The 18,875-nt window shown below is 37.3% G+C and overlaps 2 protein-coding genes across 4 annotated transcripts in view; both read left to right on the forward strand.

Moving 5' to 3' along the window:
* The window catches only part of LOC134744903 (syntaxin-binding protein 5), a 431,872-nt gene that overhangs the window by 386,883 nt on the left and 26,114 nt on the right, over nt 1–18,875 (forward strand). The window contains exons 5-12 of the mRNA XM_063678851.1: nt 10,614–10,677; nt 12,034–12,244; nt 13,093–13,168; nt 13,720–13,874; nt 15,027–15,190; nt 17,041–17,171; nt 17,852–17,931; nt 18,520–18,695. Of these exons, the coding sequence (XP_063534921.1) occupies nt 10,614–10,677; nt 12,034–12,244; nt 13,093–13,168; nt 13,720–13,874; nt 15,027–15,190; nt 17,041–17,171; nt 17,852–17,931; nt 18,520–18,695 (1,057 nt within the window). The remainder of the gene's footprint in view (nt 1–10,613; nt 10,678–12,033; nt 12,245–13,092; nt 13,169–13,719; nt 13,875–15,026; nt 15,191–17,040; nt 17,172–17,851; nt 17,932–18,519; nt 18,696–18,875) is intronic.
* Nucleotides 1–18,875, forward strand: part of LOC134744846 (cathepsin L-like) — a 480,196-nt gene that overhangs the window by 372,509 nt on the left and 88,812 nt on the right. The window lies entirely within an intron of this gene.

Raw genomic sequence — 18,875 nt, forward strand, 5'->3', positions numbered from 1 at the left:
TTATCACGCTTATGTATCCTCTAATCTCAGATACGGAATTATACACTGGGGCAATGCTGCTGATTGTGATATCATGCCTTTATTTAAAGCCCAAAAGAAAATTGTACGAGCTATGTTTAAAGTTAACCAAATGACAAGCTGTAGACCTTTGTTTAAGAAATTAGGCCTGTTACCACTCCATTCTATGTATATTTACGAAGCATGTGTATTTGTAAAACAATATATGGACCGATTCACTGTACATGTAAATACTCATCCTCGCCCAGCTACAAATACACTAAAAATTCTTCCCCCAGGAAATTGTATTTCAAAAACAAGCTTTTATACAAATACCATCTACACAATGGCCCCTAAATTGTTTAACAAATTACCGGATCTGCTCAGAAATGAACAGCTGTCGACATTTAAGATTAGGTTAAAAAAATTATTAAAAGATAAATGTTATTACAATATTGATGAATTTCTGATGGACACTTTGACAAATGAATGATTGACTTATATAATTACCCATTAATCATTATTTATTTTAAATTATTAATTACAACTTATTGATTATTTTTATTTTAAATAAAGTGACATTTCTAATAATATTGCATGCGCTAGGTAACCAAAATCATTGTACGTCGCAAGACATATTACAGAGAACAAATTGTTTATAACACCTGTATTCATTACCTGTAATGCACAATTGATGAATAAATGATTCTAAATGATTCTAAACCCCAGAATATAACCTGATGATTAAGTATTAACTGAAGAACATAATTATATTTATGTAAGTACCTACATATCTAAGATTTAATTTAAATGAACAAGTTTCAAAGAAATTAAATCAACAGTATGTGTATCTCAATGGAAAGATCAAAACGATTCCTGAAGACAACGTAAAAGAAACTACGACCGTTCGTACGGTACGTCATTTCCGATATTCAGGATAACTGACGAAGTATATTTCCCACATTATAAAGTGAAATACAGAGCGATTACATTAGAGCTGTGAACTGGGGCGAGTTGTAATAGGCGTCGTGTGTATCGACCCTTACGGACTCTCGCTCACAATCCTTGTAAACACATCGTCACAATCAAACAGCGCAGTTATGACCTCCGATTGTGTTCAATTGATATAGGGGTTATTAAATCTATCCATTTGAAGTGTAGGTATAGAATATTAGGTAAGGATTCAAATAACATGTAATAAGATCATAAGGCTTAGCGGTACCGTATACGGAGAGTCATGTGAGATGACACTCCTCTATATAAGGAATGGAATTTAGGTAAACAACCATTTGACACCTTCCACGTGTAGAACTCCCAAGTATGTAGGACCCGGGTATGTCCTTAAACTACGTCCAAAAGAGAGGTATGGGCACTGTGAATGATATCTCGCTTTGTGTGGTAGGGCACAGGACAACGGATGTCATTCCAGATCTAGAGCAGAGCCCAACAGGGGAGGTACCTCCACCTTACAGAAAACCGCAGCCAAATAACACTAGACCCTACTAATAGTGTTGTGTTCCTGCCGGTGAGTAAGGTTGCCAGAGCTCGAGGGAGAGGAGTTTTAGGGTCGGCAACGCGCATGTAACTCCTCTGGAGTTGCATGCGTACATATAGGCTACGGAGACTGCTTAACATCAGGCGGGCCGTATGCTTGTTTGCCACCGACGTAGTATAAAAAAAAAGTAGTGTGATTCATAGTTAACCTAGATAATTTAGTATATAAAAGATTGTATCGTTTAAATCATTCATTATATCTTCAGTATTTAGCCAACAGTCTTGTGTTTTACTACTGTCCTGGGTCCCATCCTTACATCCATCACTTCACATTCGACGGACACTTTCCACTATATTGTTTTTAGGAGGGACAGGGAAACACCATATACCTACTTTTACCGATCCCTATTAGCACAAAGTGTCCTAAAAAGGGATAAAACCCATTTTAATGGAGTCGGACTAAACTAACTCTGCATGACATTTGCTAAAACAAAAAGATGAAATGTCATCATGAACATGCTTTGAACTCTGTGCAGGGTTAACTTAGGCGGACTTAACTCCTTATTTGTGTCGGCAGGGGCTGACTGTTTTACCCTTTGGCTACGGAACCCTAATAAAAACGTAGTGAATGAACGAAATCTATAATGTGATTTTACTACACGATATTTTAAGCTAAACCTTGAAGAAACTTTTTGGTAAACCTTGCAGTTGGCTGTTAAACTGCCTGTCAGTACCAAAATAAGAACATTTCGAAATACTTTTGTTATTACTTACGCACAGCTCTGGTGCTGATACTAAAACGAATATAATATTTCTAGCAGATGTAACAGCGCACAGTATAGAGACAATGTTTTGTGAATAAGTAGGCAGTTCATATAAATCAACCCTACAATGTGGTAACAGCGGTAGGGTTGTCAATACTTAAAAGTCTCCCCACGTGGAACTGCTTTCCTATGCGCCGCACGACCGCTAAGCCTCTTTGTGTTGACTTTTTTATTACTTTTTATATAGGTAACTATACCTACCTATTATAAAGTACATTGTACGAATGAGTGCGAGACCTTTACGTGTCTCGTATAAAGGCCTGCGAATGTGCGTTTGGCACGTGGCAAAACCATAATTAAGTAATTGCAAATAAATAATTTATGATTTATGATGTATTTTACCTTGCGCGTAAAATAATTAAGTAGAGAAGTTATTTATGGTAATATTAGGAATAACACAACATCTACAGAATCTACGTGGGGAACTAGACTTCAAATAGTACAAGGGGGCTGTACATGTAACGTTATGAAGTGCATTGGAGTAACTAAGAAAGCGGGATAGTTTTGAAATAAACTACATAAAAGCACTTTTTACTGTAGAAACAGTAAGCAAGATGTCTTGGTCAGAGTTGCAGTGCAGTAGTGCTGAAGTATGACGTACTTGTGATTCTATAGATATTTACAATTTTCTAAATTACCCCGCTTTCGCAGTTACCTCAATGCACCTTAATAGGGAATATGGCGCGAAACTCTCCGTAGGGGGCGCCACTACCACAATCGGAGGATCTATTGTGAAACAAGAAAATCGAAATTTCGTTATCTAACACAAGTGACAGATCACTCTTGCGTATTCGAGCGATAATGAGGCAGATAGCGAAATTTCGGATTCTTGTTTCCCGCTAGGTCCTCTGTAAACAAACCGCCTTCATGCATCAATGTCATATTTTATTATCTCTGAAAACTTGTCAAAAACCTGTTAAAGGTACACTATAGGTATGTATGTTACTCTATGGTGGCTGAACATTGCAGTAATATCCCCTATTAAAGATATATATTTTTATATAAGAAACTAAATTCCTTGTCCCTATGTTGTTGATGCAACCCTAATTTATCGCTATGAATAATTACGTCGCAACATGTCTGAGATACGCAAAGTTTTGCCATGCTAATACATGTTACAAAACTTGGTCCCCAGGGTCCCCTTCCTTGTCTTTGTGTGATGAAAGCTTTTGTAATGAACACTGTAAGCCTATTATTTACGGTCCGTTATGGCTGACAAAGAATGAGTTTGAAATAATTATTTTCCTATTGTTTCAAAGTTATTTTCCTGTAAGATAAGCGGGAATCATCTGTCAAGCCATTAGTTGAAGACCAAAGAAATTCTAAGAACAAATAAAATTATTTTCTATGAAAATATTTTAATTTGCGTGACCGGATAGCCGAGCGGTTCAGGCACCTGTCCGGTAAACGGGGGACGCTGGTTCGATTCCAGCTCTGCACACTGGAGGCTTTGGTCATTTTTTCCTTCGTATATGACATTTATTTCAGTTTATACCAAAGAAATTAACCATAGCTTCGAGTAATAGCTCGTCTAAATAATTTCACAAGGTCTCAATATCGCGAAATCTCAAGCCAATATTTGAAACGTGAGATGCTAATAGGTGAATAGGTCGAACCATACTGTTCTACCTTAGGGATGGCCAGGGGCGCCACAAGCCTTCAGGAAATTGTCATATACTTGGAAATTTCGACCCATGCCATCGTGACCGGTTGGCCGAGCGGTTCAGGCATCTGTCCGGTCAATAGAGGACGCTGGTTTGATTCCAGCTCTGGACACTGGAGGCTTTGGTAATTTTTTCCTTTGTATATGACATTCATTACGGTTTATAGTTTAAATAGCGGTGGGTAGTTTGTCTACTTGAAATAACACAAATTTAAAATATTTTCATAGAAAATAATTAAATTTGTTGTTAGAGGTAGTATTGTGTATAAAAATTCTATAATTACCAGCTTTCATGGCTCTTTCACGCAAGCTTCTTTTTCTTGGTGGCAAAAAGATTTGCTTACGTTTACTGTGAAGCAAAATAAATCAAGTCGCTATTTTTTATGCGTATCTTATTTATTTATTTAATTATCAAGCAGATAATTTAATCACCTCCGTCCTTGTGCTCTAAATAAAAATATCTTAGCTGTCACCCAGCACATTGGAAGGATCATAATGGTGGTAATATCTTTTACGGCCCATTGTGGCAGATTGTCGATCATTGTCGTGTCATGGCTGAGATCGTAAATCGCACAATGTATGGTCGCCATTATTAAGGTCGTCGAAGCATGGATAATTTGGAGATGAGATGGTGGGGATGGATTTAAAAATTGGGATTAAGTGCAGTTGACGTTTATATGCGTGGATAGCGCAATAGAATTTGCAGCTCTTAAGATAATTTGCTAGAATTGTAAGTACCTAATGTACATATCTATCTGTTAGCATTTTGTGCCCTATCAGGGTGTCATGTACCAACTACCTGTAACTAACATCTTTTGTAATGCACATTGAATAAATATAAATAAATATAAATAATATTATCAGTGTTTTTTTTTTCATTTTTAATTATTATAAGAGTAGGGGCATTTAAAAATTTGTATGAATTTTTTTTTTTGGAGCAAAAAATATCATAATAAAAAAATCTAAAACACGCTATTTTCAGCTTGAATGGAAGTCGTTAAGTTGGTCAAATTTAACCTGCAAGATACATACATAGGTACATTGGAAGTTAATAAAAAGCTTGTAAAAATAAGAACTAAACCGATAAGCAAGCATGTTGTTCGAGTAAATAGATAAGATAATAATTGAATTTGTTGCCGTCTTGACCTGTGAGCTACAGCCTGTAGATGGGTGAGATTGGTGCTGAAGGCTTGACATTGAAGTGTCCGTTTGACCGACACTAGATAATTCCAGTTTCAGACATCCATAATCTCGGCTTTGTCCGTGTGGGGCCACGAGTTCTGGCTTCATTTATTTAAGTTTGTGATATCTATGCCCGCGTCGTCCTCCGCGTCTAGAGTCGTTAAAAATGAAAAATTGGAATTTACCCTTTTACGGGTTGAATTTCCAAAAATCCTTGCTTAGTGTAGCTTTACAATATTTAAACAATCTCAATCAATCAATATTTTATTGCAAATTCACAAAGTAATTGTACAGGTGGTAAACTTATAAGCTAGGTCTTTGTGAACCCTGTTGGGCACTGCAATATACTATAACTACAACTATAACTATAATTTACAATTCCAAGGAGAGGAGAATTTTTGATTAATTATTTTAACATACAATAATTATAAGCAAATGTAAAAATAAGAATTAAAATGTCAAAAACAATACACTCCTTTTTTTGGGCAGTCGTGTAAAAATACACTCTTCGTGTCGAAAGTTTTAATTCCAATGTCATTTGTCATTTATTATTCAAAACATTATGTATTATATTAACAAGAACAAATAATCTATAGATATTATTGAATTATAATGTCATTAAAAAATTCGCTTAGAGTGTAATATGACTTATCTAATAATAACTGTTTAATTTTATTTATATATATATATATTATCATTTTCTTCTTCTTTTATTATATATTTTAATAGACATTACTAAAGGGCCTGATGACAGTAGTTTAAGTTTACAAGGTGGTGGGATTAGTCTATTCTTGTTACATATGGGTCGTGTAGAAGGTAGGTCCTCTCGTTTTATATAGAATTCCCTGTGCTTTCGAACGAACTTACACATTCTCTTTATTGCACACCCTACACAGCTTCAATACAAACAATATGACAACAGCAACAACATTATGAGGGATATTTTGATTTTAAATAACGTCTTTATAGATGAGATGAGACCAATGAGATGGACCGACCAATACAAAGCAAGTGTGTCGGCCACAGTAAGTGAATGCTCACGGAAAGCAGGTCTACGGGAGGAATGGCGACGTAGGTATTGTTAAGCGAGTCGCTCAAAAGATTACGTCATAATGGCCACGACCACTCTGTAAATAGTGTAACAAAGAAGAAGTAGAATAGGTTTATACTTATATGCTTACATACTTATTGGTGCGAGCGAACGTATCATATATTTTCAGTTTTATCAATATCTAGAGAGGAAAATGGGCTACGTTTTTATGGTAAATCAGCCGTCATAAGGTCCCACACAAACCACCCATTCCCACCAACTCACTATCAAAACTTTGATAAACCTTTCCGCCTATTTCGAGGCCCGAGGCACGTGGCCCGTGGGGATTGGGGAGGGGGGTGTCTCAGGAGGGGCTGCAACAAGTGGCGCCGCGCCGGCGGACTGTAAGGGTGGTTTACAGATTGGTTAAGAATTAGATTACGATGAGATTAGACAGTTTTATATTCTTATTGGATGTGCTTTTAACTAATTACGCACATAAGTAACTCAACGAAATGGATTGTGATCTTCTTGTTATACTTTTACGCTAATAGTTAGTTTAGTTGGCGTAAAGATTGTAAGGACCTAACCGCCTAAATAGCCTAGAAGGTAAGTCCGGGCAACCTTAGTGACGCCATTCAAACTGTGATATTCTGACGCAATATCTAGGACCGTTCTCTCTCTCGATTTTGGACTTAGCGGAATTTACCTAAAATTAGGCAGACGCAAGGCGGACGGCCTTACATAAGTCTCGCCTGTAATCAGCCACTCCATATTTATATTCATTCATTTATTTGTAGTACCTACCTACATAGACTTAATGCAAGATAAATGTCAAATAAAAATGTATTAACATAAAGAAAACACAGGAATAAAACTATAGGAATGTTATTCAAAAAAATTTTTTATGTCATACCTAGTTAATACGATTAACTATTCAAGAGATATAGAGCTATTCGTCCAAAAATACAGCTACAGAATAATATGCCTTTTTGATTAAATAAAGGGTTTTACTTTTACATATGAATATAAATAAGTATGGTGGAACTCACGAATACAGATGTTATATCAATGTTTGTCTTTCTTGGATCAAAAATCCATTTTGTTCTGTTATTGCTTTCATAAACATCGAATGTATATGTAATGTGAAATTTTATGATTTATTAATTTTAGTAAACAAATATCTTCAAAACAAAACAAATATATGTATTAGTTTTTCTACTCTGTGGCTTTATTTACCACGGTCTGGTGCGTAAACAAGGAAGACAAATGTAGCTTTCAGTAAGATTAACAAGCTCGCTGGGATGTTACTGTCGTTAAATTGTCAACGGAACACAATTAAAATGTGCGTGTGCTCACTTTGTTTTCGCCAGAATAATTAGAAGTGTCCTTAGAGTGTCGCGGTTTTGAAATGTTTACATTCTTGTTCGTATAGAAGGAATCTTCGTGAAGACATTTAAATGGAAAATGCAAAGCATATGGGATCTGTTAATGAAATTTCTGTATAAGTTATTCCATGAGGGATAAGAGTAACGGAGCTTGTACCTAAGATTTATTTCCTATACATTGATTGAAGTAAAATCAGACTACCCAATAGGAGATAGTGTTAAAAATATATGTTTGGAATCTGTAGTGTGTGTGCACACTCCCTTAGTTTAGCCCTTTATAAGCTCCTATATTATGTTATTCAAGACACAATAAACTTATACTCCAACCGAAGTAGTTAGTTATCCTTTAGCCCCACCTTGCAAACCACTGGACTAAAGTGACAGCGATATCGAAATGCGCTCTTCAGAGCTCTTCAGTTGGTAACGTTGTAAAACGAGCACTGATTGCAAGGGCATATTATAGAGTTAAGGACTATATCACAGATCGGGATGTATGGAAAATTAACTTAAGTGACAAACCAAGTAGTCTAAGGGCAAATATTGAAATTGATTTTATTTATAATTCTGTTATATATTTTTTGTATTGATTGAAATGTTTAATTTGTTAAATAGGTAATTAAAATTGATTTTATTAATAATTCTGTATTTTCTAAGTATGTCAATTGTAATGTATGTTGTGATTTGTGATTATTTGGATGAATGTTTAATTTTAATTTTGTACAACTGTTCTTTTTTGACTTTCATAGGTGCATTATGTTAATGCCTAAATTGAAATAAAGAAAATTGAATTGAATTGAAAAGTGTTTCGACATAACAAAGGCCTGTTTGAATTATTTGACGTATAGTGTGTCATGTTACTACCATTAAACTACTATTAGTGTGCTTAGAAATTGCCTTTAGCGAACTCGGACTGTTGATTGCACTCTACCGAGTAGTTTTTAATACCCTTAAGACACTCCGGACTAAATAACAACTTAAATTGTAATGTTACACGCGCTGAGCAGTACCGTCTTTACCATAAGGGCACACGGGGCCTTCCTCAGGGTGCCTCGAAGGACAGACAGTACCAGAGTGAACAACCGAGTCTGGTCGAGTCGGGTGTCAGTTTAATTCGCTTTCTTTACTTTCCAAAAGGACCCCAAATTCATAAGTGCCAAGGGCCCCAGCATAGTTTAAGACGGCCCTGGCGCTGTTCTCTGGACGCTGGTATCTTCTCGAGCTTCGCTTTTCCTTTGCAAACCGGTGATAGTTTTAACATTCATAAGTGCATTGTAATAGGCCTAAATTAAAGAACGAACACTTGCATTTTCATAAAATATCAATCGACGTTTCTAAATAAGCCTCCACAATTCCGATTTACTAAACCGTCTCGACATGAAAAAACCTGATTTGGGCCTTATTGTTGTCAACTAATAGAAGGGAAGGCAGTGATTGTGATCCACTTGCGTCACAATCCGGACCCTCCAGTGGACAATCTGCGGTTATTAGATTTGTCGACGGCTGGGGAGCCTCTTTATGTGGCGACTTGGCGGCGCCTGTCGTCTCATCAATGTACAATACTTGAAGATTTTTCTGAGCCAACTACCTTAAGACATTGAGATAGCTCAATTTGCAACAAAGGTAACATTTATTTTCCTAAGAAGAAGGTCTGCATTCTCAGATTTTTTAAATAAAACTATTTTTTTCCATACTAATTCGAACGAAAATTTAATACCTGAGTTGGGCCTTATTGTTGTCAACTAGTAGAAGGGAAGGCAGTGATTGTGATCTACTTTCGTCACAATCCGGACCCTTCAGTGGACAATCTGCGGTTATTAGATTTGTCGGCGGCTAAGGCTCTTTAAGTGGCGTCTTGACGGCGCCAATCATCTTATCACTGTACAATATAGAGCGAAAGATTTTTTGAGTCCTCCAACTAGCTTTAAACATTGAAAACTGCTGAAATAAAACATTCATTTCTTTTTACACGGAAGAAATACTACATATACAGATTTTTGGATAAGAAAATGTCATACTGATAGATTTTTTTGTTGTTTCCATTATGATATTTAATAGAATAGAATAGAATAGAATAGAAAATATAATAATAATATGTTAATAATTTTCTATTTTCTGTGGTTCACGTGTAGGTTTTTTTTTTGCCTGAAATCAAGAACCCAGTAATAAAATTGCAACCTGTACCTACTAGGATATAGCTAAACAGACGCCACGTCTGTAATTTTCTGTACAAAAAAGTGCCGATTTTTGCGGGGGAGGGGAACATCAAATGTATACGTAACGTAAAAATAGCCATGTCAGATAAACGTCAGTCCATACATTGTGTATGAACATTGGCCGACTTTTTCGACAGAGGGGAACGCCTGTTAATTGGCTACTCCGTTTGGTTATTAAAGTCACTAAGAACACCGATGAGCTCACAAAATGCGCAAAATTATAAATTGTAACTTAATTAAATAATTGACGAGCGCCCGAATTACGAACAATTTACGGTATATATACTCCTCGAGGCGTGACTTTTCCATAATTATGCCAGTTTTGACGAATCTACTTCGCCTTTTTGTTTCTGTAATTGCTTCTTCTTTTGCTTCGACGTAATAGTAGTTAACAAAAAGCAATTACAATGCAGAAGTGTTAAAACTTAGGACTTCATTTAATTTTATACTAAGCCTACACCTGCGCGAAATCACAATTTATAATATGTTAATATAATATGTTATGAGTAAGCAATTGATATGCTGTGCCCTTACAGGGTCCATGTGAGACATTGTATATTATAATTTACATCTATACTGTACCATGGTTGCAATAAAGAATTATGAATTATGATTTAAAAAAATTAAAAAGATGAATGCAAAAAATCTAAAAAAATCTGACAAAAAATATAGGTAACCAACTAACCATCTAATGACTGTAAGTGCGAGAGAGACGGCCATTTTTTGCTACTATTATAATGTATATTATTATAAACACTATGTTATTGAATTTTCCTATTCTGTCTAATTCTGTAATTAATTATATGTACTTGTTTGTTACAGTACGAGAACGAATCACCCGGGTGCCGTGGTCGAGATTAGCGACAACCCTTTGGATGCCAATAAGGTAAAATAGCTTACTTTCTAGGGTTCCGTGCCCAAAGGGTGAAAACGGGACCCTATTTCTAAGACTCCACTGTCCGTCTGTCTGTCTGTCACCAGGCTGTATCTCATGAACCGTGATAGCTAGCCAGTTGAAATTTTCACAGATGTATTTCTGATGCCGCTATAACAACAAATACTAAAAAAGAGTTTTGAATGATTCACGTTTAGTTTCTCTAGACTTATATTGACCGGGATATAAACCGTGATTACCTTTTGTATTGTCTATCTTCAGTCACCCGTGAACAAGATGCATGTAACTGCGTCGAAATATCGGGAGCTCATGAACAATACAAAAGGTAATCAGGGTCTATACGCATCCCGGTCAATATAAGTCTAGTGAAATACTAAAAAGTACGGAACCCTCGACTCGCACTTGTCCGGTTTTTTTATGCAACAAGTACTACTGTACTTGTTGCATACAAAAACCGGATACAAGTGCGATAAGCAGAAAATTCGCAAAGAGCGGCGATAAATTAAAACGGCGGGGCGGCGGCGGGTTTTATATCGACACGAGTTGCACATTACCTATTCGCACGTGTATCGTACACAGTACACTAGTGCGGTAAAGTAACACCATATGTACTGTAAAATATCTGAACATGCACTTTAAGGAATTGACAATCCGATGTATCAGTTGACTACATACTTAAAACGAGTCCATCCTGAATTGCCACATTTGTAAATCAACTCAACATCAAATTAATTTGTTCGTAGTTAAGGTCTAAATTTTACAACGAAGCTTCCTTAATAAGTTTTTGACAAAAATATCATTTCAAGTTTTTATCGCTGACTGTACTTTTCTATTCACGGACAACTAATACTCATCGCGACTGTTGTAACGACCCCAAACACAATTAGGTACTTTGCGTTGTTTTATCACAGAGTTCCCATGGCCACCTCCTGTCGCCATCATCAGATCAGCTCCATGTCATCATAATATTGCATTGTCATCAGATTTACATATGTATGCAAAATTTCAGCTCAATCGGAAATCGGGAAGTGGGTCAAATTTAGCTTCCAAGATTTGACCCACACTAACATATGTACATACATACTAACAGGGCAAGTTAAATAAAAGCTTGTAAAAATGTGAGCTCCTAACCTTATTAACCTTGTATCCGATATAAAAAACTCCCCGAAACTAAAATCACTGTTGGATTGCCGCAATATGTCCAACCCATCTGTAATTTTAGTACAAAAAAGATACAAAATCAGGATAATTTTATTAGTATTGGCGATTTCATGTTAGTATCAGGAAAATAAAAACACAGCTTATGTTAAATTTCTTTACTGATGGCCAAACATTATCTCATTACAGCTGCTAGTAGCCTACGAAACCGGACTAGTGGTAGTCTGGGACTTACGAGCCAAGGCGGCCGAATGGCGCGGCTCGCTCGGAACCCCGGGTGAAGGCATCCGTGCGGCCGCTTGGCAACACGATGGCAAATTCATGACGGCGCATGTGGATGGAGCGTTGGCGGTATGGAACACACGTCAACCTAGACCCACATCTCTATCCTATCCTCATGGTAAGCAAGTCTTTTTTCACACTAAGTAGTATCGAAAGTCGTCTGGGCCGAACGGCGAGGCTTACTCGGAACCCCGAGTTAATAAAGGCATCCGCGCGGCCGCTTGGCAACACGATGGCAAATTCATGACGGCGCATGTGGATGGAGCGTTGGCGGTATGGAACACACGTCAACCTAGACCCACATCTCTATCCTTATCCTCATGGTAAGCAAGTCTTTTTCACACTAAGTAGTATCGAAAGTCGTCTGGGCCGAGCGGCGAGACCCCACACGCAACGCATATAATGTCGGAACCCCGAGTAAATAAAGGCATCCGCGCGGCCGCTTGGCAACACGACGGGAAACTCATGACGGCGCATGTGGATGGAGCGCTGGCGGTGTGGAGTACACGTCAAACTAGTAGTAGCCTTGGAAACTAGACTTGTAACCTAGGAATACTATTGATGTGCACTATAGACTAGAGATATATCTCTAATTGTAATAGTATTCCAGGGCGGCAGTTTCTTTTGGCGCGTTGTTTCAACCGCTACTATTGATGCTGGCTGTACGTACAAGTCACGGGTCAAGCCGTAACAAACAAAATCAGAATTATAAATATAATGAATGTTTTGTGTATACTGTTAAGAAGAGACGCTTTCCATATAGATTTTTGTAAATTGACCTGATGACACGACCTGAACATTTTCTTATAAATTAGCTGTATAATTATACGCGTGAAATAGAGATAGCAACAGGCGGGTCAATGTACAGAAATCTATGCTTGTAACGTCTCTGCTATAACACAAAATAACGCATATAATGTCGATGACACAAACCCAACCTAACAAATTATATTTATATGTTTTCAGCAAAAGCTAACAAAGATGGAAAACTAGAACCTTGCAAACCTATACACAGACTTGAATGGAAAACGGCAAAAACAGGGTGAGATTCTAAGTCTTTTATTTTTTTAACTCAAAATAATGTGCCACAATATGCCTCCAACGTGGACGGTCACTGGCTAGGCTCTCCCATGTCGTTGGCTCTATATGAGCACTCTTCATATGCCGCTTCAACACATCTTTGAACCGCAAGAACTGGCCGCCTTGCTTGCGCTTTCCATCTTGCAGTTCGCAGTAGAAGATGCGTTTCGCGACTCGATCCTGGGACATGCGGGAGACGTGACCGCACCATCGAAGCTGTCGTCTCATTAGGTAGGCCTCCATTCCAGCGACATCGGCACGCCTAAGGATCTCCGCGTTCCTAACACGGTCGGACCAATGGACGCCCATAATTTCGCGGGGGCATCTCAGATGGAAGCTGTCCAATGAGCGAATATGCTTACGATACAGGCACCACGTTTCTGCATATCTGATTTGTGTGTCAAACAGTAATTAATTTAGACATGCAATCACAAAAAATGTTTCCCTAAACCTTACTATTAAAAGCCTCCAGATTTTGAAAGTTTGTTAAAACATTTCTTCTCTATATTCCAGGGAAAGCCTAGTAATATTCTCCGGCGGGCTGCCAACAGACAAGGCGGGTCGCACGCACAGCATCACAGTCCTAAACGGGAAGAGCACCACGGTTTTAGAAATGGAGCACAGTGTGGTTGATTTTGTCACGCTGTGTGAGAGTCCACACACAGCCGGTAAGTGTCCATTATAGTATGAAACTTTAAAGTCGGACCAATCTAACTCTGCATGGCATTTGCAATGACAGTGTGGCAATGTCATCATTAATGTCAAATTTCTACGAAAGTATGACATAATGACATAGTAGGTTAGTAGTAGTAATCACTTTATTGTACACAACACAGGTTTACAAAAATAAATTACAGTATAATAGAAGTACAAGGGGAATTTATCCCTATAAGGGATCTCTTCCAGCTAACCTTCGAGTAGATGAGTGGAAAACTATAGCCATAGTCTTAGTAAGATGGCATATAGTCGAGAAATCGGGACGGGTTCCGCCGTGGCGTGGTGGCCTAGGGGTTCAAAGCGTTAGCCCGGATTGCCAAAGACGCCGGTTCGAATCCGGCCCTCACCACTGGAGGGCTTCGTCACTTTTTCTATAATATATGACATCTATTTCAGTATATTATAATTTATATAGTAGTGTGACTACTTAAAAAACGCAAAATCAAAATATTTAATAAAATAATTTGATTTGTTCCCAAAGTTGTGTTAAACATACATATGTCGTAAATTTTATGTTAGGAACAGAATGAGGAAAAAGCGAATGGGCTCTAAGGGTTTTAAATAAAAAAAATAAGACCTTATAATGTAAGTGAGACAGGGTAACCTGGCAATATCCCGCGCTGTACGGGCCCGCAGTTTCTTCTTTTGATCTTCTTTCTTCTCTGTCTTACTGTTTAAGTCTGTCACTGTCCAGTTACAAGAAATATAGATGCTTAAGGCAGACACAGCTCAGGTTTGCTGATATTTTGACTTAAAATGAATTTAACGTGAAGAACGCGATATGTCAATTGTCAGCCATTACGGTAATTGACAAAGTCGTTTTTTTGAAGTGAGGTTATTTCGATCGGAAGTGACTGAATGACATTTGAATGGAACGGAAATAACTGACGAATGGAAGAATGTGAATCTTACGTACAATATATATATATATTCCTAAACACATGTTTAACACCAGGCGGTCTAGCATAAGTTGCGTTCTCGCGCGCGACTCCATACATCTAGCGCGACTTCAAGTATGGACTCGCGCGCGAGAACGCAACTTATGCTAGACCGCCAGGTATAATACAAGATTAGTATTAAGACTTTTTTCCCGTGATTTCCAGATTACCAAGAGCCATACGCGATCGTGGTGCTACTCCAGAACGACCTGGTGGTGATAGACCTCCAGACGCCCGGCTACCCCTGCTTCGAGAACCCTTACCCCATGGACATACATGAATCCCCCGTCACGTGCTGTTCATACTTCGCCGACTGCCCTTCAGACTTGGTAATTATCTGATATTCTTTCTAAAATATTTAGCAACTCTTCCCCTTACATGAGCATTTTCAACAAAGAATATTGAAAACCTGATTACCACAGATCCTGATCTTATTGGCTTCTTCCAACGCAGAATCACTAGCATATTCAATCCTCATGCTAAAACAAATGTATTGTACCTATGGAAATTTTAGTTTCTAGTACGTCACGCACATGCATGTAACAAAAATAGCGGGGATCCGTTTAAAGGCATATTCGGTATCGTATTATGATTAGGAAAAAGTAGAAAAAAAAAATTACCTAATTTTTTTTATATGTCGTCCAAGTCTTCCTCCATACTCCATACAAAAGCCAATTTTCTTCTACTTTTTCCTAATCAGAACTCGGTACCGAATATGCCCTCTTAAACGGATCCCCACTATTTTTGGTACATCCTATATACGTAACACAAATAATAACACAAATCTATATAAGTAACACAAAACATTAGTTAGTTAGTTTATATTCAGTACCTACTTTTTTGTGGCAATAAAGCATTTTTCATTTCATTAAAACGTGACGTAATGGGAAAGCACATTTTAGGACATCTTTTTTAATGGTAGGATAGAGAATGCTGACGATTCTGAGTAGAATGAGCACAAGAAAGTCCAGATTTGTAAGAATCAGGTTTTCAGTATTTTTTTTTGGAAAACGCTCACAGATCACAGCTCACTGAATTATTTCCAGAGACCTTAAACATTCATTAGTCCACATTCTATTTAGATTTTTAATTTAAATACGTGTGTGATTGCCCGTAATTAAGTGCACTGGTCGTTTATTTCGCTCTGTCATAAACCTAATTTTGTCTCCATTTTGCTTGATTTATCTTAAGATCCTACTGTGCAATAATAGTTCATGGTACTCGTATTCAAGTAAATTGAGTAAAATTATTAACTTTGGTTAGTTCCCGATTCGCCGGATTTACTTTAGTACCTACGTCACAACCCGAATTTACGAGAATCCGACGAAACAAGAATCCGGCGAATCGGGACCTAACCTTAACTTTTCCGTTTCGCATAACATAGAGATTCTAATATAAGTATTAAGAGGCCGTAGTCGATTTTGGAGCAAAAATTTTAAATTGATAGATTTAGTCGTTGAAATTATACACGTTTTGTTACGTAATATCTAAATAACAAGTATTGGTTTCTATTAGCACGTCTTCTCATCTTGCCTTTTAATAATGAGGTCGCAAGCGTGCGTCACCGGTAATATATGAAAAGAAGGGACAGTTTTTAAAAATTCATCAAAAATTTATGGTGGTATATTATACAAATTGATGTATAAGAATAGTTTCAACAAATGTTGTAGATTGTTTAAGTATCAAAATTACGTTGAAATTAAGTCGATTTTCAGAGAAATTGTCACTTGTTTTGAAGTAATTTCTGGAGAAAATTGATTTCGTCTAACTTTCATTTACACTACTTCAAAGTCATAATAATAAAAATGTAGTCTGATAAACGTCAAGTACAGGATATGTGTAATACAAAATTACCATGTTTAGCAGTCCAAACTTTACGAAATTTACAAATAAGAGCGACAAAATCAGTGCTTTACGCGCGTTTACCTAAACGTCCATCAGAAAAGCAAACATTACTAATTTAGTGAGTCTGTTTTCAACAAATTGATCTGATAAAAGGTAAGATAAGAAGATGCGCTAATCGAAACCAGTACTTGTTATTTCAATTAGGTAACAAAAGGTGTACAATTTCACCGACTAAATCCATCAATTTTACATTTTTGCGACTAAAATCGACACCGGCCTCTTAAGGGACTGGACATGGACTGGTTATTATCATTATTTTATGTGTGCGTTCTAGATCCCTGCTTTTTACTCGGTGGGTCGGCAAGGCAACAAGAAGGCGACGGGGTTTAGCGAGAAAGAGTGGCCGATAAACGGCGGAGAGTGGGCGCCTGCGTCCTGCTCTTACAGCGAAATTATACTTACAGGGTGAGTGGGATAGATATACATATTTATATTGTCAGATAGTGACGCCCAAAGTTACCAAATAAACCTTTGTTACCATAGAAATAAGGATGTGTTCCGATATATTTGGCTATTTAGGCCGTCACTATTTATTTTATACTGGCTGTACAAGGTAACGTATATTTTATGCTGCAGAGAAAAGGTACCCCACGTCCATACTAATTTACAGAACTTTGTATGCAGGGGGGGGGGTGCCTTTTCTGCACAGTCAAGTCAAAAGTCAAGTTCTTTGCTGTACAGTCAAGGGCATAAATATATACACATTCACAAAGTTTCAAAAATATGTGTACGCTCTTACACCTTAGACATAAAGTCGTGTTCACATATTTTTGAGCCATTTGTCTGGATCGATATTTTTGCCTTCGACTGTACAGTCAGCAAAACCCCTGCATACATATTTGTATGCAGAAATGCTAAGAACTGCTGACTGTACTTTTGCTGTTTTTTTTTGAGAAATATATCTCCAATCCGCATGGAAATCATGAATTTCAAAAGACCTATACTGATGTCGACTTCAGAAAGTCGTAAAGATAAGGACAAAAAAAATAAAGCGCGTAATGTTTTTTGTTTTTGTTTTTACAGTTCCTGGAATACATATCTAATTTTATTGGCAATTAAACTAAAACAAGCATTTTGTTTTTCAGGCATCAAGATGGTAGCATAAAATTTTGGGATGCAAGTGCAGGGACCTTACAAGTTTTGTACAAATTAAAATGTTCTAAAGGTAAGTCACATCTAATATTTCAATATCTTTTAACTAGATAGATATATTATCTAAAAAAACACAATATTTTTATGTAAAAAAAAATTTTCATTAGTTATTAACGTACCTTACATTAAAGAGCATTTAAATTAGTTTAGTAAAGAATCTTGCATTAAAAATGTTGTTGAATATTTGCCTAGTTATGCCATGATCTAGTTGGCATAACTTTAAGCCAATACATACTAAGTTGACTTAGGGTCCATTGATTGCAATTTTAAGGGATCGTTACTGTCCTTGTAAAAGGCCCTATCTCTTTTAACAAGAGAAATAACAACGTAGTAGCCCATAAATAGACAACGTTTGATTTGTTTTGAAAAACCTAAGCTAGGAGGTTTATGACTACGTTTTGACACTTTTGTCATCCTAAAAAAAGGGTATCGGGCTTTACAAGGCTTCAGCCGATGACGGTGATGACATAAAGGATCAATAACTTAGACAATCCGCATTACCTGAATTAAAAAATTAAGTAGAAGTGGAAAAAAAACACCTTTTCGAGCGAATACATGATACCTTTTTCATTAAAGACCGTAAGAATTTGATTGTTCCCAGTATTCGAGCGCCGCGGCTCTGTATCAGGCGGCTACGGCGGCAGCAGTGAAGACTCGCCTCTCGCGATCCAGCAGGCGGCGCTGTGCGCGGAGTCCCGGCGGCTGTGCGCGGCGCTGCCGCACGGACACGTGGTGCTTTTCAAATTCAGGAAACAGGACACGCATGCTGAGACACATGTAAGTTTCCGTCAAAGAATTATTAGAATCGCAGTAGATGAAACATTTTTGTAAGTCAAGGCACTTGTTTTGATTTATAAGTTCAAATATTTTTGTGTCACAAGCATAAATAAACAAGACGAATCACTAACCCATGTCACTATAAGATAAATAATAGCGGTCCTACGGTCCTATATGAGA

This window comes from Cydia strobilella, chromosome 10, assembly GCF_947568885.1.
Source record: "Cydia strobilella chromosome 10, ilCydStro3.1, whole genome shotgun sequence".
NCBI classification, from domain to species: domain Eukaryota; kingdom Metazoa; phylum Arthropoda; class Insecta; order Lepidoptera; family Tortricidae; genus Cydia; species Cydia strobilella.